General features: G+C 37.5%; 1 protein-coding gene across 2 annotated transcripts in view; it reads left to right on the top strand.

Annotated features, from left to right (window-relative positions):
- The window catches only part of GPCPD1 (glycerophosphocholine phosphodiesterase 1), a 63,025-nt gene extending 37,298 nt beyond the window's left edge, over positions 1-25,727 (top strand). For both annotated transcript variants that reach the window (XM_060122387.1, XM_060122388.1), the window contains 8 exons: positions 1,892-1,969; positions 2,678-2,717; positions 4,381-4,442; positions 7,084-7,149; positions 8,529-8,665; positions 9,132-9,267; positions 9,692-9,852; positions 22,333-25,727. In XM_060122387.1, coding sequence (XP_059978370.1) covers positions 1,892-1,969; positions 2,678-2,717; positions 4,381-4,442; positions 7,084-7,149; positions 8,529-8,665; positions 9,132-9,267; positions 9,692-9,852; positions 22,333-22,522 — 870 coding nt within the window. In that variant the 3' untranslated portion in view covers positions 22,523-25,727. The remainder of the gene's footprint in view (positions 1-1,891; positions 1,970-2,677; positions 2,718-4,380; positions 4,443-7,083; positions 7,150-8,528; positions 8,666-9,131; positions 9,268-9,691; positions 9,853-22,332) is intronic.
- Positions 25,728-26,093: the final 366 nt, after the last annotated feature.

The raw sequence follows: 26,093 nt of genomic DNA, 5'->3' as shown, positions 1-26,093 counted from the left end.
AATTGAAGTAAGTTAGAAAAATAAAGACAAATACCATATGATATCACTTACATGTATAATCTAAAATATGACACAAATAAACTTATTTACAAAACAAAAACAGACTTAGAAAACAAAGTTATGGTTACCAAAGGGGAAAAGGGGTGGCTGAGGTATAAATCAAGAGTTTGGAATTAGCAGATACAAACTACTATATATAAAATAGATAAACAAGGTCCTATTGTACAGCATAGGGAACAATATTCAATATCTTATAACCTGTAATGGAAAAGAATCTGAAAAAGAATAGATACATAATTACTTATATATGTATACACACATATATAAAAGTATAACAATCACTTTTCTGTACACCTGAAAGTAACACAATATTGTAACTTAAGTATACTTCAAGATAAATAAAGTTTGATTTGCTAACATGTATCAGACACTGCATTGGTGTAGTATGCAAGGCACCTATGACAAGGCACCTAGCTCTGCCTGCTAGTGGATTCTAAACAGTCGTATCAGTTTGGATTATTGTCATTTATAGAAAAGGACCCTTCCCTTTCTGTGAAAGGGTATTAGGAGAAGGAAGGAAGGTGATGCACCTATTTGTTTGTTTAAATTTATTTATTTATTTGTTTAAATTTATTTATTTTTGGGGGGCCACGCTGCGTGGCTTGTGGGATCTTAGTTCCCTGACCAGGGATTCAGCCTGGGCCTTTGGCAGTGGAGAGCACTGAGTCCTAACCACTGGACCTCCCGGGAATTTCCGAGGTGCACCTATTTAGATGACAGAAGTAGAATTACTTAATAGAATTGGGGCAGGTTTTTTTTTGCTGTGGGGAAATGTTAATGCAAAGCGAAATGAGAAGGAATGGAGTGGTGAAGGAACTCACTAACCAAGATTGAGATTAATGACTCTAGCTGTAATTTCTAAAAATCCATGAGGGCTAATTGAAGAGTATAACTGATCCCCAGTTTTCACCAGAATTCGTCCTGCTCTTAAGTTGAACCTGGTTCAGTTAATTGCAGAATGAAAGCAATAAATTATATATTTTTTAGTATTAATTTTTAAGTTGGTATTTTCCTTAAAAAACCAATTTATGTTCATTTATAAAATTATAAGTAGTTCAGAAGATTATGAAATGAAAAGTAAATCTTCCTTTACTTTTTCTCCTTGGTGGTACTCCTTTCTCTTAATAGTTTCTTGCGTGTCCTTCCAGAAGAAATTTATACGTATATAGCCTCATACTATATATACATGAATGAATATAAATGTAACGGATTTTAATATATTTGTTGGATTGATGATTTATTGGTGGTACATTAACTCATTTTCTTAAGATAGAAGTGCCTAAACAGTGTGACATTTGATATGATATTAAAATCTAATAAAACAGATTTGCTCCTTGGGAAAGCATTTATAATAGATTAGGGTTCCTATTAAATATTACTACTTACAGCTAACCAGACGATTTTTTCATGACAGTTGATTTCTGTGGCTGTTTTTAACCAAACTTCAGTTTAAAAGGTTTAGAAACTTACTGATAGAAACTAATCCTTAGATCCTGCATGCCTGTTGATTTCCTAGTCCTGTAGCATGGATATGTGTCAAATAAAATGTATACAGCATGACAGGAAATAGGGGAAATGACTGACTTGTGGCTTGGTTCTCAGTGTGTCTTTAGTGCTACAGCTTCTTCCCAGCTGTTTTCTTCCAGGCACTCCCACCTACATTAAAAACAAAAGCCAGAATTTAAGCTGGGAGGTGGTGTTCGGTAGCAAGGGCTCCCCTGCATGGGCTCACTGAGGCCACCAAGCTGTTATTCTCATCAGTAAATTGAGATATTAGGCCAGTTTAGAGTAAACATTCAGTAATAACGTGGGGCCCAATTTTCTCTTTTAGAAATTTGATGCTGATCCAGTTGAATTATTTGAAATTCCAGTAAAAGAATTAACCTTTGACCAACTCCAGTTGTTAAAGGTAGTAATAATAATGTAAAACGTAAATTATCTTTTAGTTTTAGGACTATTTGTACTTGTTTGTATATAGTAATGTTCTCTTTGTGCATGGGGATGACTAGATACATACAGCATGTACTGAGTCTGTGCTTTGGTTTTCTGTTCTGTTAGGAAGAATGGGTTCGTGCTCATCCATCTGTCTTCTTTAACAGTTTCTATGGACCCCATCTTTTTTTTTGCTTTTTTGAAGGAGATGGGCTATAAGTCTTTATAGGCCATAGGGGCTAGCCATAATCTTAGGTTGTCTCTGGTCTGCTTTAGCTCTTTTTTATTTTATACTTAGGCTTCTATGCTATTGTTGATTTTTATAGCTATGCTACTATCTAAAATCCTCCTGTATTTTACTATGTAATTTTACATGATCCCTCTTCTTATTCTCATTAGATACCTAAATTATTGGTTGATTGAGTATAAACAGTTTCCTAACCTAATAATTTTTATATTCTCCCCTACTTGGGTATTTGATCATGGTCTTATGCATATGTATGTAAATATAAAATATGTACAGTGGTAAGTGCTTATTCTTATTAAACTGATGATTCTACATTTTATAATTTCTCCTAACTTGCTAGCTTTTCAAGTTATAGTTCTATTAACCATATCTTCATAAACTAAGGCCTTTTTTTCTGATTACATTTTGTGTGTGTGTGTGTGTGTGTGTGTTTTCTAGCTCACTCATGTGACTGCACTAAAATCTAAAGAACTGAAAGGTATGTACCAATGTGAAAACACTGTTTTCATTTCATAATTAGCATCATGAATTTCCTTATCCATTTTAACTTACTCTTGGTGACTTTAATATAATACTGGGTTATATAAATGTAATTTTATAGACATGAGGGCTTTATATGTATTAATTGCCAAATGCATACATGTCATGTATAGTAAGCATGATTTTTCACTTTTATGAATTTTCTTAGCTTGATGATCAAAAATTCTTTATAATTTTGTACCTATCCATTCTTTTTTATTTAATTAATTAATTTGGGTCTTAGTTGCAGCTGGTGGGCTCCTTAGTTGCAGCTCGCCGGCCTCTTAGTTGTGGCATGTGGGCTCCTAAGTTGTGGCAGGTGGGCTCCTTAGTTGTGGCACACAGGCTCCTTAGTGTGGCATGCGAACTCTTAGTTGCAGCATGCATGTGGGATCTAGTTCCCTGACCAGGGATCGAACCCGGGCCCCCTGCATTGGGAGCACGGAGTCTTAGCCACTGTGTCACCAGGGAGGTCCCTCTTTCCACACATTCTTAAGCATTACAAAGTACAGAATGTATCAAGTATAGAATCTGGCTCCAGAGCCAGGAATTTGAAACCAGCTCTAGCATTCTAGCATTTACCAACTGTGACCTCGGTTACTTTATTTAACCACTCTGTGCCTGTTTCCTCAAAGCTTGTCCTACCCACAAAATCCCTTTGTAATTCCACTTTACTTTCTACTTCCACAGAATTTAGTAGTCTGTGACATTCATTTTAGCCTTGGTGTGTCCTTTCTTTAACCCTTTATTTTTCTGTATGTCCTTTCTCTTCCTCCAGGATGTAAACCTCTCAAGGGTGGGGGAAATGTTTTTATATTCCCTGAAACATTTACAGTACTCTGGTTATAGTAGGTACTCATTAGATGTTAATCTGCATTTAGGATAACAGGATAGTTGGAATGCCTTTATGAAGAAATTAGTGAGGTGCCAAAGACTCCAAAGATTATTCTCAGAGCGTAAATATGACTTTACAAGCTTGTAAATAGTTCATAACTATTAGTAGTAAAATCAATTTTACCTTTAATTTATTTGACTGGAAAATTTTACATGATTTAGTTTTTGAATTTGTAATGCACTAGGGTTGGTTATTTTTGTTGTAATTTTTGTTTTGCTTTTTGTTTGTTCCTGGGTGATTTTTCTTTTTAATCTTGATATAAAAATTTTTCTCTTTTGGAAAAAAATTCTTGTGCGCCTTGAGACATAATCAATTTTGGATTAAATGGTAATGCTACCTATAGATTCTCTTAATTTCTAACTTGATATCTCAAGTAGAAGTATTAGCAAGATTACACAGCCCTTAATTTCACTGAGAAATAACAAATCACTGCTTGTGACTCCTTTCTTAAAATTATATTACAGTTTTTATAAGAAAATAATCACTGTTGAGGTCATAAACTGTGATGTTCCTACTAAATGTTGTAAACCAGTCTTCATAAAGGATGCTTATTTTGAAAATGGGGGTTTTAATGGTTAAAATTAATAAATACAGGAGCCTTCAAAAATACTATATATGAAAGGATCTCATAACTACATCTTTTTTTTTTTTGCCTTCAGAATTTAGGAAAAGGTCTTAGTGATAAAATGGCATTTATCTACTGAGTTTTTGTAATTTAAATTTTCAGAATCTGTGGTTGAGGAGGAAAATTCCTTTTCTGAAAATCAGCCATTTCCTTCTCTTAAGATGGTAAGTGCCTTAGGAAAACTAGGGCAGGCTATCATTATTCTGTTATATCTGAATAATTTATTATGGTCTTTTAAATGGGCACTAAAAAGGCTGTGTAAAAGACAACATTAATGTAAACTTATGTTTGATGCTTTTTAGAGAAGATACATTCTTGTGAAGTGTGCCTATGGTGCCTTTTTTTTTTTTTGAGAAACTTATTTGCTCAAATGAATAAAATTCCTACCTCATTGGGTTAATTTGGTAAGAATAGGAAATTCACATATTTCTGTATATAAACAGGAAGGAAAGGGCACAGAAAAGGGGTTGGGGAGTGTGACGATGGGAGAGACATTTTTACAATATGTAAGGCTGGTCCTTAGCTTTTAGAGAGAAATTCCCCAACCAAAGAAAATAAGTACCCTGGTTACTTAAAATGAAATACAGATTTCAAGTATTCACTCTGAAAATGTGTAACAAAAACTGGCATGAACATTTAAAAACTAGACCCAATTCATAGAGGAATTCCTTTGACAGCGTCAGGCAAGCCTGCGCGAATACCAGCTACCTTCTTTGGCCATGCTGAGTCTCATTTTCTTGCTGGCTCCATTTCCTAATTTTTTCTCTTCTCCACTGTCTTTTTCTGGTGATGTGTCAGGTACAATAGACTTCTTAGGCAAAAATAGGTAATTTCAGTTTATCATGATTATTCACCCTCCAAAAAGGATGCTACAAGAGAGCCCCTAAAATAGACATTGTCTTAGTGAATTTAGAGCATGATTTGTATAAATTTTCAGATATTTATGAAGCCCAGCTAAGTCATTCCTTCTAGTCCAAAATTCTGAAATAGTTTGGTTCTTAGAAATTCCATGATTTCTAGACTTGTGATTTCATAGAACAGAAAAACAGGCTTTAAAAAAATTGTTTATCAAAGGTTTGACAACTTTCATTTAGCCAAATAAACACACATTTATTCATTCACTTTGCCATCACTATAATTTAATCAGAAAGTTTGAATCCAAAGAAAGGCCAAACGCAATCTTAGTATAAAGGGGAATCCTGCAAATTTGATGTATACCAATCTCAACACTAATATACACTATTGTCCTTATTTTTCTGATTTTGCATTAGTCCAGTAAAATTGTGGAAGGTATGTTAACTAAAAAAGGCTAAACGTATCGGAGAAATTCGGAGAAAGTCAAAAAGCCCCATAGGAGATTGAGTACAACCTGTTTTAGGTACTGTACTTTTCATGCAGCAGGGGCTAGATCCCAGGTCACCAGAGTCCCAGGCTGTGTTCTTACTCTGTTAGCATTCTTTTATTTGCTATTATAAAATTAAATACCATATATATTATACATGTTAAGGATTTCTACACTTTGAAATACTGACTAAACCAGCTGATTGTAAGTTAATAACCAAGCTTCATTTTTTTTTTTGCGGTACGCGGGCCTCTCACTGTTGTGGCCTCTCCCGTTGTGGAGCACAGGCTCCGGACGCGCAGGCTCAGCGGCCATGGTTCACGGGCCCAGCCGCTCCGCGGCATGTGGGATCTTCCCAGACCGGGGCACGAACCGAACCCTTGTCCCCTGCATCGGCAGGCGGACTCTCAACCACTGCGCCACCAGGGAAGCCCCAAGCTTCATATTTTAGATTGGATTTTCTAGTTATGCTGCCCAAGTGGTGTTATTGCAAAGTGTGTAGATAATTTAGTTTTTATTTTTTAATAAATTTATTTTATTTATTTTTGGCTGCATTGGGTCTTCGTTGCTGTGCGTGGGCTTTCTCTAGTTCCGGCGAGCGGGGGCTACTCTTCATTGCAATGCGCGGGCTTCTCATTGCAGTGGCTTCTCTTGTTGCAGACCACAGGCTCTAGGCATGTGGGCCTCAGTTGTGGCTCACGGGCTCTAAAACGCAGGCTCAGTAGTTGTGGCGCATAGGCTTAGTTGCTCCGTGGCATGTGAGATCTTCCCAGACCAGGACTTGAACCCGTGTCCCCAGCATTGGCAGGCAGATTCTTAACCACTGTGCCACCAGGGAAGTCCAAAGTTTCTAGATAATTTAGATATATTGACACTATATTATTTGTTAATTTATATAGATATAGACTTATTTATTTATGAGCCTCTTTAATTTGGAGTTAACATCTTTCCAGGAGGTTATCACTGTGGTGTTAAGCATCACCACCTTCACAGCAAGCTAGAAATCATGGTTTTTCATATAACCATATCTTAGTAAAGTAGACTGACATACCTGAATGCAATTCAGAAAACATGACAAATGTCTTTTTAAATTCATGAGGCTGCCTATCTTATTACTGCTCACTTTAGCTGTTCAGTAGTGATGGTGAAAAGGATTTTAGGTCAGGATCATCTTTGCGGTTAGTAGTGATCGATTATCACAGATATTGCTAAAGACTACTGCCTTTGCTATTTAATTTCTTTTGACTTTCTTATTCAACTTAATCATCAACCAGGTTGTCAGTTTGAGTATAAGAAAAGATAGTGGTTTTTGCTGAAGGCACAAAACACTTTATCCTTACTAGTGATATGTTTTCTTATAGTTTGCTTTTTGTAATTAATCCATTTTTCTTTTTTCCTTCTTATTCTACCATTCATCTCACCAAAAATGAAACAAAATTTACCACCAACAAACACAACTCTAGGTTTTAGAGTCTTTGCCAGAAGATGTAGGGTTTAACATAGAAATAAAATGGATCTGCCAACAAAGGGTAAGTCATTTTCCATGTGGCACATTCTTCGTTCCTCCCTCCCCCGTTTCTTTAAATGCATTCATTCCTGTCTCTTTGTTTTAATGCAATAAATGAAACTGAAATTGTGGCTTCTTCCAGCAAGCACAGTGCTTGTTGGAACTTTGAAGTAAAGTATATCTTACACTTACACTAATATTTAAGTTCTTAAAAGTAGTGATGAATGTATTATAGTAGAAATTCTAATTTACATGTGTCTCATGTGCACATTAATATGGATGGTTTCTGGGCACACTTATAAAGTGAACAGTGAGAACTGTGGCCAGTCAGAACTTTATAACTCTGATTAGTTTTTTGGTTGTTTTTTTTTAACCCCCGTCTCAATATATACCTTAAATAAGTGCCTAAGCAGTTTTCTGTTAAGTGGCAGTAGCTAGTAATAATTAATCAGGAAAAGAAATTTCTGCAGACATGTTTTAAATCACTCTGAAATTTAGTCATTCTTTTGTTCAATAATTATTGAAAAGCTGCTATGCGCCAGGCATTTTCTGAGTTCTGTGCTTACGTAGTGAAGAAAACAGAATAAAGCCTTGCCTTCCTGAAACTTAACAGTCTTTTAGTCGAGGAAAACAACTTGGATGTATCAGATGGGAATATGTGTAAATGGATAAGGCTGCATGGTAAGAGGGCTGATTGGGGTGGGGGGACATTGGAAGTAGTTAATCCAGGCATCATGATTGGGCAGTCCTGGTATTTGTTCTGGTCAGAATAATCTATAACTGCCCTTAAAGCATGTCTTCTATGTAGCTATTTATGATAAGACGGTCCTGGCTAACATATAACATGCAAGTGCACAACCATGCTTTTTCTAGTAGGTGATTTTTAGTTTTCAGAACTTTTAGAATTATTGTAATGACTAATACTTAAAATTTTTAATATTTGAGTATCAATAGGGCTCTTGGTATCTTAGCTATAATTAGAAAATTATTTTTATTATTTATTGAGGGCACTTGATATGCCTAAGACTCAAAGAATGAGATTTTTAACTGGTAATTCTTAATTACCAGGGTTTTTGGGGTAGTGAGTTAGCAAACGAAGTGGAGTCTTTTTGTCCACTTATAGTTTATGAAGATTGCATAAAAATATTTTAAAGTCATGGTAGATTTCAAATTTCCAGAGTTTTAGTTTTTATTTTGTTAACCTTATTAAAGCAAAAGTCTTTTGATGTTATAATTGCTTTGTATATAAGTGTCTCTATACCTGATTATGATAATAATTCACACAGGCCTTTGCTTTCTCATCTGTAAAATAAGAGTTGGACTAAATGTTCTCGAGAATTTTTCCTAGCACTGTGATTCTAAGGTATTTAATGACTTTTGTTTTCCTATTCTTCTATATAGGATGGAATATGGGATGGTAACTTATCAACATATTTTGACATGAATCTGTTTTTGGATATAATTTTAAAAACTGTCTTAGAAAATTCTGGGAAGAGGAGAATAGTATTTTCTTCATTTGATGCAGATATTTGCACAATGTGAGTAATTCAGTTTTTTTCTCCTATATGCTTAGACTGTAGCTAGGACTAAGGGCACAGAGATTGTAGTTGGAGGTGGGGAAGTTCCCAGACTTCACCCTTGATTTGTCTTCTCAGTCCCATTGTATATATTCTCTACTGGGATGGCCTCCACACCCGCTGGGTTATAGCACCTCATGCCTTGTGTTTCATTTTACAGATGTATAATATCCTCCTTACCAAATTGTAAGCCCTCAAGGGATTTCTTTTTGCCCATTTCTGAGAATATTTTAACTCTTGTATAGAATAATTTAAATTTTTCTTTTTTTGACTAAAAGACAATACACATTAATGGTGGTTATATCTCAGTAATGAGTATGCTTTTAAAATTTTATTTCTTTATATTTTTAGTATTTTCTAAAATTTCAAAACAATATGTTATGGTTATCTCCCCAATGAAAAGTATTTTTTAAACTGTCTTTTTCAGGGTTCGGCAAAAGCAGAACAAATATCCCATATTATTTTTGACTCAGGGGAAATCTGATATTTACCCTGAACTCATGGACCTCAGATCTCGGACAACCCCCATTGCAATGAGCTTTGCACAGTTTGAAAATCTACTGGTAAGCTGTGGTTGAATATTTTAATATTTGTTTTTTAAAAATGTTTTAGAGCACTAGTAAATAAAGTTATATATTAATTTAACATCTACTTGGTTAGTTTTGACCTATGTATAATGAGCAGGTAGCTCTACTTAAAATGAGGATATTAAATCTCAGACTGAAAAGCAGTTAAATGATAACCACCAACAAAGATTTTCTTGCAGGCCTAGGTTAAGTAAGTTTTGTAGTTTAGTTTTCTGAGTGGGTTTTATGAATCATCTAAAACGGTTAGATTGTAAACTTGTTTGATCGCATAAATTGGAAGAAAAAATTCTAACGTTTTCTTTCCCTGTCCATTCTGCTTTGCAGCAGGTTCTTATTAGTTATGTATTTTATACATATAATAAGTTTCTCTTTCATGAGTAACTTATCTTTCTTCTTTTAGGGGATAAATGCACATACTGAAGACCTTCTCAGAAACCCATCCTATATTCAAGAGGCAAAAGCTAAGGGACTGGTCATATTCTGCTGGGGTGATGATACCAATGATCCTGAAAACAGAAAGAAATTAAAGGAATTTGGAGTTAATGGTCTAATTTATGATAGGTATTTGTTTTTCATGAAAAATTTTAATGGATTGTTAGAAAAAAAGTAGAAATATCTTAACATTTGTCAGTGGAATTTTTCAAATTTTGAAGTTATACCACAGTCACTTGGGAAGCTTGTTTAAAAATTCAGATGACTGGGCCCTAACCCAGATGTATTGAGTCATCTTGCGGGTGAAGGTGGCCGCCCTATCTTCTCTATATCTTCTAGATATAGAATATATATTCTATAGATATATAGAAGATATAGATATCTTCTAGATATCTTCTCTATCTACACCAACTTTCTTGGTGATCTCATCCAGTTCTGTGCCTTTTCCTACTTTTGTATATCCCCAACTCAAGCCTTTCCCCTGACCTCTAAACTTTTATATCCATCTATCAACGCCTATTCTTCCTGTAGACTTCCTGATTTCAGTATAAATGACAACTTTCTTTCCAGTTTCTGAGGCCAGATCCCTGGAGTCTTTCCATGATTGTGTTCTTTATCTCATACCCAAATCCAATCAGACAAAATCAGAATCATGTTGATTCTGTCTTCGAAATATATCCTGAATCCTTTACTGTTGTCACTCTCCACTAAGCCACATCGTTTCTCAGGTGGATTATGAAAGTAACCTGCTTACTGGGACTGCGTCCACTCATACACCCTGCTGTCCATTATGGGGGCGGGCAGGACTGAAAACTGAAGTCAGATCATGTTACTGCTTAACCTTCCCCCCCTATTCTGTGTCTCCTAGTGTAAAATCCCACATCCTTACAAGGCCCTACGTGAGATGATCCCCGCCCCCACCCCTAATTGGCCTCCTGCTGTTTCTCTTCTGATAAAGATGTCAGGAAAGACTAAAATGTCACCTTCTTAGTAGGGCCTTCCCCGAATATCCTAATTCAAATCAAAACCTCTACTCACAGTGCACTTCCTGACTTTTCTCCATACATTTACCACCACGTGATATATCCATATACATACTATATTTTACTTATTTTCTCCCCAACCTCCTTTCCCATCCCACCCCCAACACACCCCCACAAACAGAAGCTCCATGAGGGCAAGACTTTGCCTGTTTTGTGCACTGCTGTATCACCAGAGGTTAGATGTAGAAGCTCAAATATTTGTTGAACTAATCTTTTCTTTTTAAATAAACTCCCTGGGTGTTTAGGATGTAAGTCTGAGATCTCAGAGAGATGAAAAGGTTGCTCAGCGTAAAGAAATTTTGGGTTAGAGGGAATGTCATTTGTCCTGCTGAGGGGATTAATGGGCTTGCTAATGCTTGAGCAGCATCATACAAAGAGTAAGTGATGAAATTGTTACCAGGCCTGCTTTAAAAAATACAGTCGTTGGATTTAGTTTATATTACTGTTTGTTCTATAAAGTTATATCACTTTCTTAATAAAGCTTTTCCCCACCCCAACTTTTTTGTCTGAATTAGTCTGGTTTTAAAACTGCCACCCGGATAATGCCTGCCTTTTAAAGTGTTTGGTTAATACTGCTTTAAGTGGCATGATTTAGCTCTTTTTAATAGACGTTTCCAACTTATTAAAGGAAAATTAAAATTTTTAAATTACAATTTGATGGAAGTGCTTTATTTAGCAAATTTTGGGAGAATATTTATTTCTTGGAGGAGGAGGAAGGGATGATTGCAAATATTTTCAGGCAAGAAAAGTATATTGTGAGATTATACCAGGTATGGCAGTTGTAGGGTATACAAATTTTAGTTAGATCCTTCACTAAAGGGCCTTACTTGGTTGTAGCCAAACACTGACCTTGCAGGGAGAACAGGAAGATACTATGTGATACAAAAGGCCCTAAAAGTGAGTTCTTCCTGGCTCAGGGTCAACAAGAATAATTTTAAAGAGGAAGGATTGAGTTGGATTTGGGCAGGGGTGGGGTGGGGTGGGGGGGGTTAAATCAGCTTTGACAGGATTTGCGTTTTAGGCAGAGGTGCAAGCAGGCACCAGGGCAGGACTGTGTTGAGGGTGTGGAGGATGTTGAGGAGGCAGCCCAGCCCTGGCCTTCTGTTCAGACCTGATGAGGGGAGAGGTGGACTGTGTTAGAGTCAAGTCAGTCTTTATTATCCTTGGAAGTTTTTTCTTCTTTTTTCAATTTTAGTCAAAGAACTACATATGTATATATAATCAGCCACACTTATGTGTGTGTTGTGTGTGTGTGTATATACTTCAAATAGTTCTACAAGACTAACAGTAAAAACCAACAGTCCTGGGAATTCCCTGGTGGTCTGTGGTTAGGACTCTGTGCTTTCACTGCTGAGGGCCCGGGTTCAGTCCCTGGTTGGGAAGCTAAGATCCCACAAGCCGTGAGGTGCAGCCAAAAAAAAAATTTAAAAAAACAAACTAGCAGTCCCTTACACCTATCCCTTCCATTGTCTCTAGCTGAATTCCTGTGCCCTAATATTTTTTGGAACTATTTCTTGGTACTTAAGGTGCTTATGTTATTACTTTTTCATTACCAAATTTAGACCTATAGAAGGTTTGAATGATAGTGATTCAGAAGAACCTTTGTTTCATTTTACATGTGGGAGCATTGTGATGTGTTTTAGTTTATCAAAAACCAATTTGTTCTCTTTTACAAAGGCATTAACACAGATTTTGCATTTAATCATGGTTTTGTGATATATTATAAGCTGCTATGCTTGATTTGCTGATATTTGGAATTTCTGCATTTGTAGTAATGAGTAAGGTGGCCTTTAATTTACCTTTATCAAATGGTTGTTATCTTAATTTTGGCATGAGGATAATACTTGCCTCGTAGAGTAAATTGAGCAATGTTTCCTCTTTCTATACTGTGTCTGCTCAAATTATTTTTAAAAATTCAGTAACAGACACCCACATTTAAAGAACATTATTATTAGATTTGAACTCCCCTGTGTTCTCCTCTCTAATTCTATGCCCCTACCTCCTCCCATAGATATAACTGACAAGCAAGCAATTACTCTCTTTTAAAAGTTTTTAAATTCTTATATCTATCGCTAAACAATATAACATTTAGTTTTTCATGGCTTTAAGCTTTATTTGTACTCTTTTCCTACTTGTTATATTCTTAAAATCAATCCATTTGTTACGTTTAGCTGTACTTTATTCATCTTCCTGGCTGTATGATTCTACCACAATTTATTCTACTATTGGAGAACACTGAGGTGGTTGCCAGGTTTTTGTTTGTTTGTTTGTTTTTGTTTTGCGGTATGCTGCCCTCTGACTGTTGTGGCCTCTCCCGTTGTGGAGCACAGGCTCCCGATGCGCAGGCTCAGCAGCCATGGCTCACGGGCCCAGCCACTCCTCAGCATGTAGGATCTTCCTGGACTAGGGCACGAACCCGTGTCCCGTGCATCGGCAGGTGGACTCTCAACCACTGCGCCACCAGGGAAGCCCTTTTTTTTTTTTTTCAGGTTTTTGCTATTACAGTGTTTGCTGTAAACATCGTTGACCAGCTGTCCTATGGTACGTGTATAAGTTTCTTTAGGGCAGTGACTTAAACCTTTTGACCCCAAAATCAGTTAGAAATGCATTTCACGTTGCAGCCCAGTGCACACATAGATATGTATGTCTACAAGTGTGTACCTGAAACTAAATTAAAAAGATAATGCCCCTTGAATATTTTATTTATATGTGTGTGCTTTTTAAATGATTGTGCCACTGGCTCACACCTATTTCAATGCTTTTCTTAACTTTCTGAACTGATTTTGTGACCCACTAGGTCTCTAGCTCAGCATGACAAGACATCCGTCCGTGGGTCAGGCATTGGAAGTACAGCAGGAATATGGGTACATGGAGTGGGCTGTTCAATGCTCATTGGAGCCTCCTACCAGTTCTCAGGAATAGGCCACCCATAATAAACCTGTCAGGTAGAGTGGACACTGAATCAACACATGTTAAATGGCTCAGGGCACTCTGTCTGTAGGTTTCAAAGCTGGTAGGGTGGGCAGGGGCCCTCCTGGAGTGATAGCCCTGAGCATACCTGCCCACCCATGCAGGCTCCTCCAGTACATATTGTTTGACTTCTTTGGGCACAGCTGCCATGCGGAGCTACAGTTCTTGTGTCAGACCTTCTGTGTCCTGTAGTCCAAATCTTTTTCTTTTACTTTACTGTCATTTTTATGGAACACATCCTTCAGTATCTTCTTGAGAAAGGATGGAAAGTAAATGTTTTTGAGGTCTTGTGTGTCTGGAAGTATTGTGGCCAGGCATAAAATTCCATGTTAGAAATCATTTTCCTTTAGACTTTTAAAAGCATTTCTCCATCCTCTTCACAATTCCATTGTGCTGTTAAGGAATGTGAAACCATGTTGATTCCTACTCCCTCACATGTGATTTCTTTGTTTCTTCTCTGGAAGTTTGGAGATTCTTCTCATCACCAGTGTTCTAAACTTTCATAGAGATGGTCTTGTGGGTCTGGTTTTACCCATCGTGCTGGACACTTGGTAGCCCTTTTAGTCTATTGATACATGTCCTTGAAGATGTGGAATAGTTAGTGAATTATTTCTTCCATTTTTCTGAGTTTGTTTATTTTTTCTTTATAGAATCCTTTTGTTGTATATTATACACTCCTGGACGAGACTTAAAGTTCTTTATCTTTTCTCATATTTTCTATCTTTGTCTTTTCCACTTTCAAAGATTTCCTCAACCTTATCGTCCACTCATGCTATTGAGTTTTTCATATCTGCTATTGTGTTTTTAATTTTCAAGAACTGTCCTTTTTTCTCTGGATTCTCTTTTTTCTATATATAGTTAAAAAATCCTGTTCTCATTTGATGAAAGTACTATTTGAAGGCATTAAGGAACTTTTTAAAAAAAAATTTTCTTTTGCTTACTACCTTACCTGTTAGAAGCTTTCCTCAGATATTTAGAAATTCTTGGCTGCTTCTTACGATAAGGAATTAAGATCTAAAAAGCTTGTTGGAAGCTCTGAGCATGTGAATAGGGCTTATGGGGTTTTACTATGGGGTGATCTGGGTGACCTGTTTGGTCATACATCTGTCAGTAGATTAAAAAACTTTGCTTTTTGACTAGTCAGATTCCTCGTAGAAGACGCTATAATATATTCTTAGAGGATACAGGTCTGGTTTCTTGGAGTCAAGTGTGGGAAGAGAGATGGGGGAAGGAGGGCATGTCTGTATTTAGCATGTGTTGTATTTGTACCATCTCTAATATCCCTGATGCTGATGGCCATTTTATAAAATGCCCCAAACTCTCTAACCTGGTCTTGTCCTCCATTCCAGATTTCCTGTTTAATTCTGGAAATAAACCTCAACCAAGTGGGGTAAGAGCAGCCTCCACAGCAGGGAGTAAGAGGAAGGGAACCACTTGCTGCTGCTCAAGCCTTCATCTCATTGTCCCTCTTTGAGCCCCTTCCTTCCCCCCCAAGATCTACAGAAGTTTGGGGCTGCTTTTAACTCACCCTTTTCATTTTTTCAACTACTGGCTTGTGGTTTGACCTATCCATTCTGCTAACTGAAACACTTTGTTATTACTTAATCCATCTGTTTTCTAGCTTCCAAAATTCTGTTGTACTGTCTCTTTGGTTCTTCTCATGTTCAGTGAATTTTCTTTTAATACCTTTATTTTATTTTTAACACAATATAGGGGGTGAACTTAGATGCTTTTGTTCCGTCTGATACCTTGACCCAGAGGTAACTTTTCATTCTCTTATGTATGTCTTTAACAGAAAGTCTTTATATTAGAATAGTCAAATACTTAATAGAATCAATACTTTAAAAATCTTGTTTAAGAAATTATTCCCTACTGTGAGGTCATAAAGAGTTAGTTCCTCACATAAATTGTCTGGCTTTCACATTTAAAGCATGAAAGACCTTCCTTTCTCTGCTGATAGGCAATGCTAGTGCTGCCATTGTCACTTGGGGCTTTTTCTGGACTCTCAACTCTAGGTACACCTGCCAGTACTGCATAGCTTTAGGATAATTTTCACACTGGTGAGAAGTCCTTTATTTTATTTTACTTTATTTCATTATTATTTTTTTGGCGGCACCGCATGGCGTGCAGGGTCTTAGTTGCCCAACCAAGGATGAAACCCGTGTCCACTGCAGTGGAAGCTTGGAGTCTTTTTTTTGCGGGGGTGGGTATTTTATTTATTTATTTCCTTATTATCTATTTTATACATATTAGTGAATATATGTAAATCCTAATCTACCAATTCACCCCCCTCCACCCTGCTTTACCCCTTGGTGTCCATACGTTTGTTCTCTACATCTGTGTCTCTATTTCTGCCCTGAAAACAGGTTCATCTGTACCATTTTTCTAGATTTCACATATATGCATTAATATATGATATTTGTTTTTCTCTTTCTGACTTAACTTCACACTGTATGACAGTCTCAAGGTCCATCCACGTCTCTACAAATGACCCAATTTCGTTCCTTTTTATCTCTGAGTAATATTCCATTGTATATATGTGCCACATTTTCTTTACCCATTCATCTGTCGATGGACACTTAGGTTGTTTCTATGTCCTGGCTATTGTAAATAGAGCTGCAGTGAACATTGGGGTGCATGGTTTTTTTTTAATTATGGTTTTCTCTGGGTATATGCCCAGTAGTGGGATTGCTGGGTCATATGATAGTTCTATTTTTAGTTTTTTTAAGGAACCACCATACTGTTCTCCATAGTGGCTGTATCAATTTACATTCCCACCAACAGTGCAAGAGGGTTCCCTTTCTTCCACACCCTCTCCAGCATTTATTGTTTGTAGATTTTTTGATGACCATTCTGACTGGTGTGAGGTGATACAGCATTGTAGTTTTGATTTGCATTTCTCTAATTATTAGTCACGTTGCACATCCTTTCATGTGTTTGTTGGCAATCTGTATGTCTTCTTTGGAGAAATGTCTATTTAGGTCTTCTGCCCATTTTTGGATTGGGTTGTTTGTTTTTTTGATATTGAGCTGCATGAGCTGCTTGTAAATCTTGGAGATTAATCCTTTATCAGTTGCTTCATTTGCAAATATTTTCTCCCATTCTGAGGGTTGTTTCTTTGTTTTGTTTCTTGTTTCCTTTGCTGTGCAAAAGCTTTGAAGTTTCATTAAGTCCCATTTATTTATTTTGTTTTTATTTCCATTTCTCTAGGAGGTGGGTCAAAAAGGGTCTTGCTGTGATTTATGTCATAGAGTGTTCTGCCTATGTTTTCCTTTAAGAGTTTGATAGTGTCTGGCCTTACATTTACGTCTTTATTCCTCTTTGAGTTTATTTTTGTGTAGGGTGTTAGGGAGTGTTCTAATTTCCTTCTTTTACATTCAGCTGTCCAGTTTTCCCAGCACCACTTATTGAAGACACAGTGTCTTTTCTCCATTGTATATCCTTGCCTCCTTTGTCATAGATTAGTTGACCATAGGTGTGTGGGTTTATCTCTGGGCTTTCTGTCCTGTTCCATTTATCTGTATTTCTGTTTTTGTGCCAGTACCATATTGTCTTGATTACTGTAGCTTTGTAGTATAGTCTGAAGTCAGGGAGTCTGATTCCTCCAGCTCCATTTTTTCCCCTCAAGATTGCTTTGGCTATTTGGGGTCTTTTGTGTCTCCATACAGATTTTAAGATTTTTTGTTCTAGTTCTGTAGAAAATGTCACTGGTAATTTGATAGGGATTGTACTGAATCCGTGGATTTCTTTGGGTACTATAGTCATTTTGACAATATTGATTCTTCCAATCCAAGAACATGGTATATCTTACCATCTGTTTGTGTTGTCTTTGATTTCTTTCATCACTGTCATATAGTTCTGTGAGTATAAGTCTTTTGCCTCCTTAGGTAGATTTATTCCTAGGTATTTTATTCTTTTTGTTGCAGTGGTGAATGGGATTGTTCCCTTAATTTCTTTCTGATTTTTTCATCATTAGTGTATAGGAGTACAAGAGATTTCTGTACATTAATTTTGTATCCTGCTACTTTAACAAACTCATTGATTAGCCCTGATAGTTTTCTGGTGACATCTTTAGGATTTTCTGTGTGTAGTATCATGTCATCTGCAAACAGTGACAGTTTTACTTCTCTTTTCCGATTTGGATTCCTTTTATTTCGTTTTCTTCTCTGATTGCCATGGCTAGGAATTCCAAAACTATGTTGAATAAAAGTAGCAAGAGTGGACATCCTTGTCTTGTTCCTGATCTTAGAGGAGATGCTTTCAGTTTTTCACCATTGAGAATGATGTTTGCTATGGGTTTGTCATATATGGTCTTTATTATGTTGAGGTAGGTTCCCTCTATGCTCACTTTCTGGAGTTTTTATTATAAATGGGTGTTGAATTTTGCAAAAGCTTTTCCTGCATCTATTGAGATGATCATATGGCTTTTCTCCTTCAATTAGTTAATATGGTGTGTCACATTGATTGATTTGCATATATTGAAGAATCCTTGCATCCCTGGGATAAATCCCACTTGATCATGGTGTGTGATCCTTTTAATGTTTTGTTGGATTCTGTTTGCTAGTATTTTGTTGAGGATTTTTGCATCTATATCAGTGATATTGGTCTGTAATTTTCTGTTTTTGTAATACCCTTGTCTGGTTTTGGTATCAGGGTGATGGTGGCCTCATAGAATGAGTTTGGGAGTGTTCCTTCCTCTGCAGGTTTTTGGAAGAGTTTGAGAAGGATGGGTGTTAGCTCTTCTCTGAATGTTTGATAGAAGCCATCTGGTCCTGGACTTGTGTTTCTTGGAAGATTATACCTTTCTAAGAATTTGTCCATTTCCTCCAGGTTGTCAGTTTTATTGGCATATAGTTGTTTGTAGTAGTCTCATGATGCTTTTTATTTCTGTGGTGTCCGTTGTAACTTCTCCTTTTTCATTTCTAATTTTATTGATTTGAATCCTCTCCCTCTTGATGAGTCTGGCTAAAGGTTTATCAAGGTTGTTTTATCTTCTCAAAGAACCAGATTTTAGTTTTATTAATCTTTGCTTTTTTTTTTTTTTTTTGTGGTATGCGGGCCTCTCACTGTTGTGACCTCTCCTGTTGAGCACAGGCTCTGGATGCACAGGTTCAGCAGCCATGGCTCACAGGCCCAGCCGCTCCATGGCATGTGGGATCGTCCCAGACCGGGGCACGAACCCATGTCCCCTGCATCAGCAGGTGGACTCTCAACCACTGCACCACCAGGGAAGCCCTTTGCTATTGTTTTGTTTCTATTTTATTTCTGCTCTGATCTTAATGATTTCTTTCCTTCTACTAACTGGGTTTTGTTTGTTCTTCTTTCTCTAGTTCCTCTAGGTAAAAAGTTAGATGTTTATTTGAGATTTTTCTTGTTTCTTGAGGTGGGATATATTGCTATAAACTTCCCTCTTAGAACTGTTTTTGCTGCATCCCATAGGTTTTGGATCGTCATGTTTTTGTTTTCATTTGTCTGTATGTATTTTTTGATTTCCTCTTTGATTTCTTCAGTGATCTCTTGTTTATTTACTAGTATTTAGCCTCTGTGTGTTTATGGCTTTTACATATTTTCCCTCTAATTTCTAATCTCATAGTGTTATGGTCGGAAAAGATGCTTGATATGATTACAGTTTTCTTAAATTTACCAAGGTGTGATTTATGACCGAAGATGTGATCTATCCTTCAGAATGTTCCATGTGCACTTGAAATGAAAGTGTAATCTGCTGTTTTCAGATGGACTGTCCTATAAATATCAATTAAATCTATCTGGCCTATTGTGTTTCTTTATTAATTTTCTGAATGGATGATCTATCCATTGGTGTAAGTGAGGTGTTAAAGTCCCCCACTATTACTGTGTTACTGTTGATTTCCTCTTTTATAGCTGTTAGCAGTTGCCTTATGTATTGAGGTGCTCCTATGTTGGGTGCGTATATATTTGTAATTGATCTTGGATTGATCCCTTGATCATTATGTAGTGTCCTTCCTTGTCTCTTGTAACATTCTTTATTTTAAAGTCTATTTTATCTGATATGAGTATTGCTCCTCCAGCTTTCTTTTGATTTCCATTTGCATGGAATATCTTTTTCCATCCCCTCACTTTCAGTCTGTATGTGTCCCTAGGTCTGAAGTGGGTCTCCTGTAGGCAGCATATATATAGTCTTGTATTTTTTATCTATTCAGCAAGCCTGTGTCTTTTGCTTGCAGCATTTAATCCATTTACATTTAAGGTAATTATCGATATGTATGTTCCTATTACCATTTTCTTAATTGTTATGGGTTTATTTTTGTTGGTCCTTTTGTTCTCTTATGTTTCCCACTTAGAGAAGTTCCTTTACCCTTTGTGTAGAGCTGGTTTGGTGGTGCTGAATTCTCTTAGCTTTTGCTTGTCTGTAAAGCTTTTGATTTCTCTGTCAAATCTGAATTAGATCCTTGCTGGGTAATCTTGCTTGTAGGTTCTTCCCTTTTATCACTTTAAACATATCGTGGCACTCCCGTCTGGCTTCCAGAGTTTCTGCTGAGAAATCAGCTGTTAACCTTATGGGAGTTCCCTTGTATGTTATTTGTCAGTTTTCCCTTGTTGCTTTTAATAATTTTTCTTTGTCTTTAATTTTTGTCAATTTTTAAATTTTTAAATTTTGTCAATTTTTGTCAATTTGATTACTATGTGTCTTGGCATGTTTCTCCTTGGGTTTATCCTGCCTGGGACTCTCTGTGCTTCCTGGACTTGGGAGGCTGTTTCCTTTCCCATGTTAGGGAAGTTTTCGACTATAATCTCTTCAGATATTTTCTCGGGTCCTTTCTCTCTCTCTTCTCCTTTTGGGACCCCTATAATAAGAATGTTGTTGCGTTTAATGTTGTACCAGAGGTTTCTTAGGCTGTCTTCATTTCTTCTCATTCTTTATTCTGTTCCGCGGCAGTGAGTTTCACCCTTCTGTCTTCTAGGTCACGTATCTGTTCTTCTGCCTTAGTTATTCTGGTATTGATTCCTTCTAGTGTATTTTTCATTTCAGTTACTGTATTCATCTCTGTTTGTTTGTTCTTTAATTCTTCTAGGTCTTTGTTAAACATTTCTTGCATCTTCTCAATCTTTGCCTGCATTCTTTTTCCAAGGTCCTGGATCATCTTCACTATCATTATTCTGAATTCTTTTTCTGGACAGTTGCCTGTCTCCACTTCATTAAATTGTTTTTCGGGGGTTTTATCTTGTTCCTTCAACTGGGACATAGTCCTCTGCCTTTTCATTTTGTCTGTCTTTCTTTGATATTGGTTTTTCTTCCACAGGCTGCAGGATTGTAGTTCTTCTTGCTTCTGCTGTCTGCCTCTTGTGGGTGAGGCTATCTAAGAGGCTTGTGCAAGCTTCCTGATGGGAGGGACTAGTGAGCTGGGTTTTGCTCTGGTGGGCAGAGCTCAGTAAAACTTTAATCCACTTGTTTGCTGATGGGTGGTGCTGAGTTCCCTCTCTGTTGGTTGTTTGGCCTGAGTCCGCCCAGCACTGGAGCCTACAGGCCCTTTGGTGCGGCTAATTGTGGGCTCTGTGAGGGCTCACACCAATGAGTACTTCCCAGAACTTCTGCTCCCAGTATCCTGTCCCCGTGGTGAGCCACAGCCACCCGCCCCGCCTCTGCAGGACACCCTCCCAACTCTAGCAGGTGGGTCTGATTCAGTCTCCTGTGAGGTCACTGCTAGTTTCCCCTGGGTCCTTGTGCGCACACTACTTTGTGTGTGCCCTCCAAGGGTGGAGTCTCTGTTTCCCCAGTCCTGTCAAAGTCCTGCAGTCAAATCCCGCTGGCCTTCAAAGTCTGATTCTCAGGGGATTCCTTCTCTCGTTGCCAGACCCCCAGGTTGGGAAGCCTGACATGGGGCTCAGAACCTTCACTCCAGTGGGTGGACTTCTGTGGTGTAATTGTTCAGTTTGTGAGTCGCCCACCCAGCGATTATGGGATTTGATTTCATTGTGATTGAGCCCCTCCTACCATCTCATTGCAGCTTCTCCTTTGTCTTTCGGGTGTCTTTTTTGGTGAGTTCCAGTGTCTTCCTGTTGAGAATTGTTCAGCAGTTAGTTGTACTTCTGGTGCTGTCGCAAGAGAGAGTGAGTGCACTTCCTTCTCCTCCACCATCTTGAACCAATCCAGAAGCTCGGAGTGTTAACCACTGGGACTTCCACGGAAGTCCCGGGCAGTCCTTTTCATCTTGATCTTCAGTGCTTTGAAGTCAGAACTGGATATGAATTCCAGCTCTACTGTGTAGTAACTTTCCTTCCGTCAAATGAGGCATTGCTGATTGATTAACTTGGAGAAAAGATACTTGAAGAATCACTAATAAGCTACAGATTTCACATTCTATCAATTTATAATCAGCTCTTCTGCTTCAGGGGTACAAAAGGCAGTGATGCTATTCTGGATTATTGGAAAGACTGGGAGAAGAGAAATATTTTTGAATAGAACTGATGCTTATATCTTTTAAAGAAAAAATAAGAGGACTCTGTAGTATAGGTGTTTTAGGCATTCGGTAAGCAAATTCTCCTGAAAAAGTTAAGCCAGGTCCTAAGTAAACCATAAAATTACCATATTTTATGTTTTGTGTTTTTTTCATCACAGGATATATGATTGGATGCCTGAACAGCCAAATATATTCCAAGTGGAGCAGTTGGAACGTCTGAAGCAAGAATTGCCAGAGCTTAAGAGCTGTTTGTGTCCCACTGTTAGCCGCTTTGTCCCCTCGTCTTTTTGTGGGGAGCCTGACATCCATGTGGATGCCAATGGCATAGATAATGTGGAGAATGCTTAGTGTTTATTGGGCGGAGACCATTCGGGGCATGCATCGCTGTTCTGGGTATTCACTTTTCATCACTGAGCATTGTTTATCTATGCCTTTTAGGTTTTCAGTCCAGTGAAGCAATAATGAAGTATTTTAATATTTCACTACAGTTCTTGCTAGAATTTCAAGTATTCTATTTAAATCACTTGGCCAGGTATAATTACCAGTCAGTCTCTTTACAATGAAAAACTTTATTGGTTGGTAAATATTTTAAACTAAATATGTAAGTTATAATGTTAAACAAATATTCATTAAAAACATAACACTTTGAAATTAACTATACAAATATCTCATATTTACACTTATTACAGCTTTTCATTTGATCAGGTCTGAAATATTTAGCACTCAAGGAACATGACTATGCATAATTATACCTGACCATGGGAAAAATAAGTACCTCAAATGCATGCATTTGCACTGGTGATTCCAACTGCACAAACCTTTGTGCCATCTGTGTATTTTTGACATGAATTGACATTCACACCATTTTCATTCAGTATGAGCCTTGAGGCTGCTGCCATTTCCCCACTTAACCAAACCAATGCCTGTGTAAATAGCCTAGAGGTGATCCTTGAAAACTTGTTTCATAAATCTTTCAAAAGTTGTTTTGCATAAATACTAAAATTTCAAAAAGCTGCAGGGTAACTTAATGTATAAAGTATTAAAAGAATGGATTGAAGACTTAGTACAGTAGATGATAATGTATAAATTCTGTTGAATGCATGCTTTTTGTTTTAAGCATGAGATAGTACACGTTTACTGTAAGTCCTTGCATCTGTGGTGCTAGGTGAGTGTGAGAAGGTGTCAAGGACAGAAAAATAATTTGTTGCCTAAAAAAAAAAAAGGAAAAAAAAAGCCTATTTGTAGGCATTTTAAATATGCTTAAGTGTCTCTCACTACCTATTACACACCGTTGCTTTATGGGTTTGTTTTGTGTGTGTGTTGTACGGTAGTTAAATCTCTGTGCAGAAAAATAAATGTCCTGAATTCTTATATCGGTATTCTTTATTGGTTAATGAATATCATGCATGTAATTTATTTAGAAATGCAGAAGATTCTATTAAATGTATATGCATGTTGTTAGGATTATACCAAGGTTTCTTTCATTAGAAGCAGATTGTTTTGGCATAATTGTAACTTATGAATGAATGTTGAATAAAATACACAGATTTATTTTCTTCATTATAAAATGAAATTTCAAGAAGGTGTTACTTTTATAGCATTGGTTCTATATTATTATTATGAGAAATTGGAATTTAGTGTCTACTCTGCAAGGATGGCTTATTTGCATATACCTTTTATTGCATGTTCCTCACTAGGCAGTTTATTCATGTATTGACATGATTTGGTAGTAGCTGAGAACCTGAAACTTGGATTATATATTTGTATCTTTTTATTTTTTTAAGCCAAGCAATGCAGCTTTGGTCAGATCTAAATTGTGTGAAGATAGGCTTTAAAAGCCTATGGTATTGTGTTTGTAACACTGATATTTAATGGAAAATAGTTTAGGAAATGGAGTCTTCTGCAGGGGTTTTATATACTTTTCTCATGTTGAAAGAGATTTTCCATCACTTGATGTGAATTAGGCACTTTTAGAAAACTCCTGAAAAAGAATTACTTTTCTTGATCTGCAGACCTGGTACAGTACAATTACCATTACCTTACAGTAACTTGATTAGCCATATGTGTATTTCAAGTCGTGTTTGTTTGCTCCTCCCCTGTGCCTTTCCAGTTCCAGCTCCATTTTGAAGACCTGCAGATCATGAAAAAACAGGAAAGGAAGTGATGTGGGGGTCAGTTTCCTGAACTGTGTAATTTGCTGAGAAGAGCTTACAGCCATTGCTTCTGACAAGGACAGGACCTCACTGCTCAGTTTCTTTCCTGTCTCTTCCTGACCTTATAAACGCCAGGGTTAGTGGATGATTAACTCATAGCAAGCAGTGGCTCTCGTTTTTATAGGACTAGGTCCTGGCTTCCATATCACTAGCTATTGCCTTGTATACTCTGCTCCAGCTACACTGTACCTGTACTAGGCCTTAGCCACGCCATATTCCTACACTACTTCCTGTCTGTAGCCATGTGACCTCTGCCTGGAAGCCTTCTTTTTCCTTGATACTTTCTCCCTGCCAAACTCATTTCTCCTTAAGCCATTCATTGACCTCTCTCCGCTGCACCCTTGCCAAAACTTAAGAAGGGATGAATCCACCTTTTCTACTCCATGGCCCAATGTTCATTCCTTGATCATGCCATGTATCATAGCACACTTTAGGTAGACATAGTTGAGGTTTGTCTCACCAGGCTGCAGGCACTTCAGGGGCAGGGACCTTGTCTTACAAATTTTTATTTCCACAGTGCATGAAACATAGTAGAAACTAAACTTTGGAATTGTGGGGATAATTTGTATCAAATGTCTTTTTGAATTAAGAGATTTAGTTATGTTTACTAAGAATGTAAAGTTTGAATTGGTTTACATTTGGCAGTTGGAACAGTTTATTGATGTCAGTTTTAAATGTAGAGGTATAATGTTAAATTATTTTATATTTTCTGGAAACTGAGTGAAATGTTTGATAAAATGCTGCCATTGTTCTCTGATAATTCCACTGTCCGGAATTACGTACTGTAACCGCCTGGATGTAAATGTGAGGACTACAGCTCATTGCTGTGTCAGTGGTGCCTGAGGGCAGCCACAGCCACCCGTGACCTCACTCCCATTGCTCCTTGTGACACTCGTCTTTCTTCTCCCCTCTGAAGCCCATGCTTAGGCCTACCTCAGCACCGCTTTCCTTGTCTTCCTTCTGCGTTCAGCTCAGGTGCCACCTCTTCCAAAAACCATTCCTCAGCTCATGATGCAAACAAGTACAGACAGCCTCTAAATCTTACCAGTTTTATTTTCAGCCTGGGTTTTAAACCCAGACAAGTTAACTGACTTACCGGGTTGGGACTAGAACTGGGCTTTGTGACTCCTAAACCCGTGTTCTTATACAATGCTGCCTTCTGAATTTTTGTGGCATTCTTTAGCATATGCTTTCTTGTAGTCCCACTTTTTATGTGCCTGTTATATTTCCCTAATAAGATTGTAAGCCCCTTAAGGGCAAGGACTTCATTGCATTTCTAGCACTACCATAGTGTTCTATACTTAGTTATGAACTAGATAAATAAATGGTGGTGAATACAATCCTAGTTTCTTAACTCAGATTGTTTCACAATATACATATGTTTTCATATGGTGTGCGTGGCCGTGTTGTCTGGAGTGTGTGTGCTTGCATGTGCATGTACGTTGGCATGTTTACACATGGAGTTCTCACTCTACCCGTTTCTTGGGGTCACATAGTTAAGGGGTTACCACAACCAGTTTTCTAGTCCATGCTGAATGGGGACAGTCACGGGAATAAGTGGCAGATAAGGTACAGTTTTCCCCCAGGCCTTGTCCCTTTCTAGGGCAGTACACCTAAATCCTGCAGCCGGTGCCCCTTAAGTAAAGCAGGTACTGCCTCATATAGAACTTGCGTGACCTGTGGGGGGCGCTGTTTCATGAGTCTTG

Source organism: Lagenorhynchus albirostris, chromosome 15 (genome assembly GCF_949774975.1).
Source record: "Lagenorhynchus albirostris chromosome 15, mLagAlb1.1, whole genome shotgun sequence".
Classification (NCBI taxonomy): domain Eukaryota; kingdom Metazoa; phylum Chordata; class Mammalia; order Artiodactyla; family Delphinidae; genus Lagenorhynchus; species Lagenorhynchus albirostris.
Note: the sequence above shows the minus strand (reverse complement) of the source record. Positions and strands in the feature narration are given on the sequence as shown.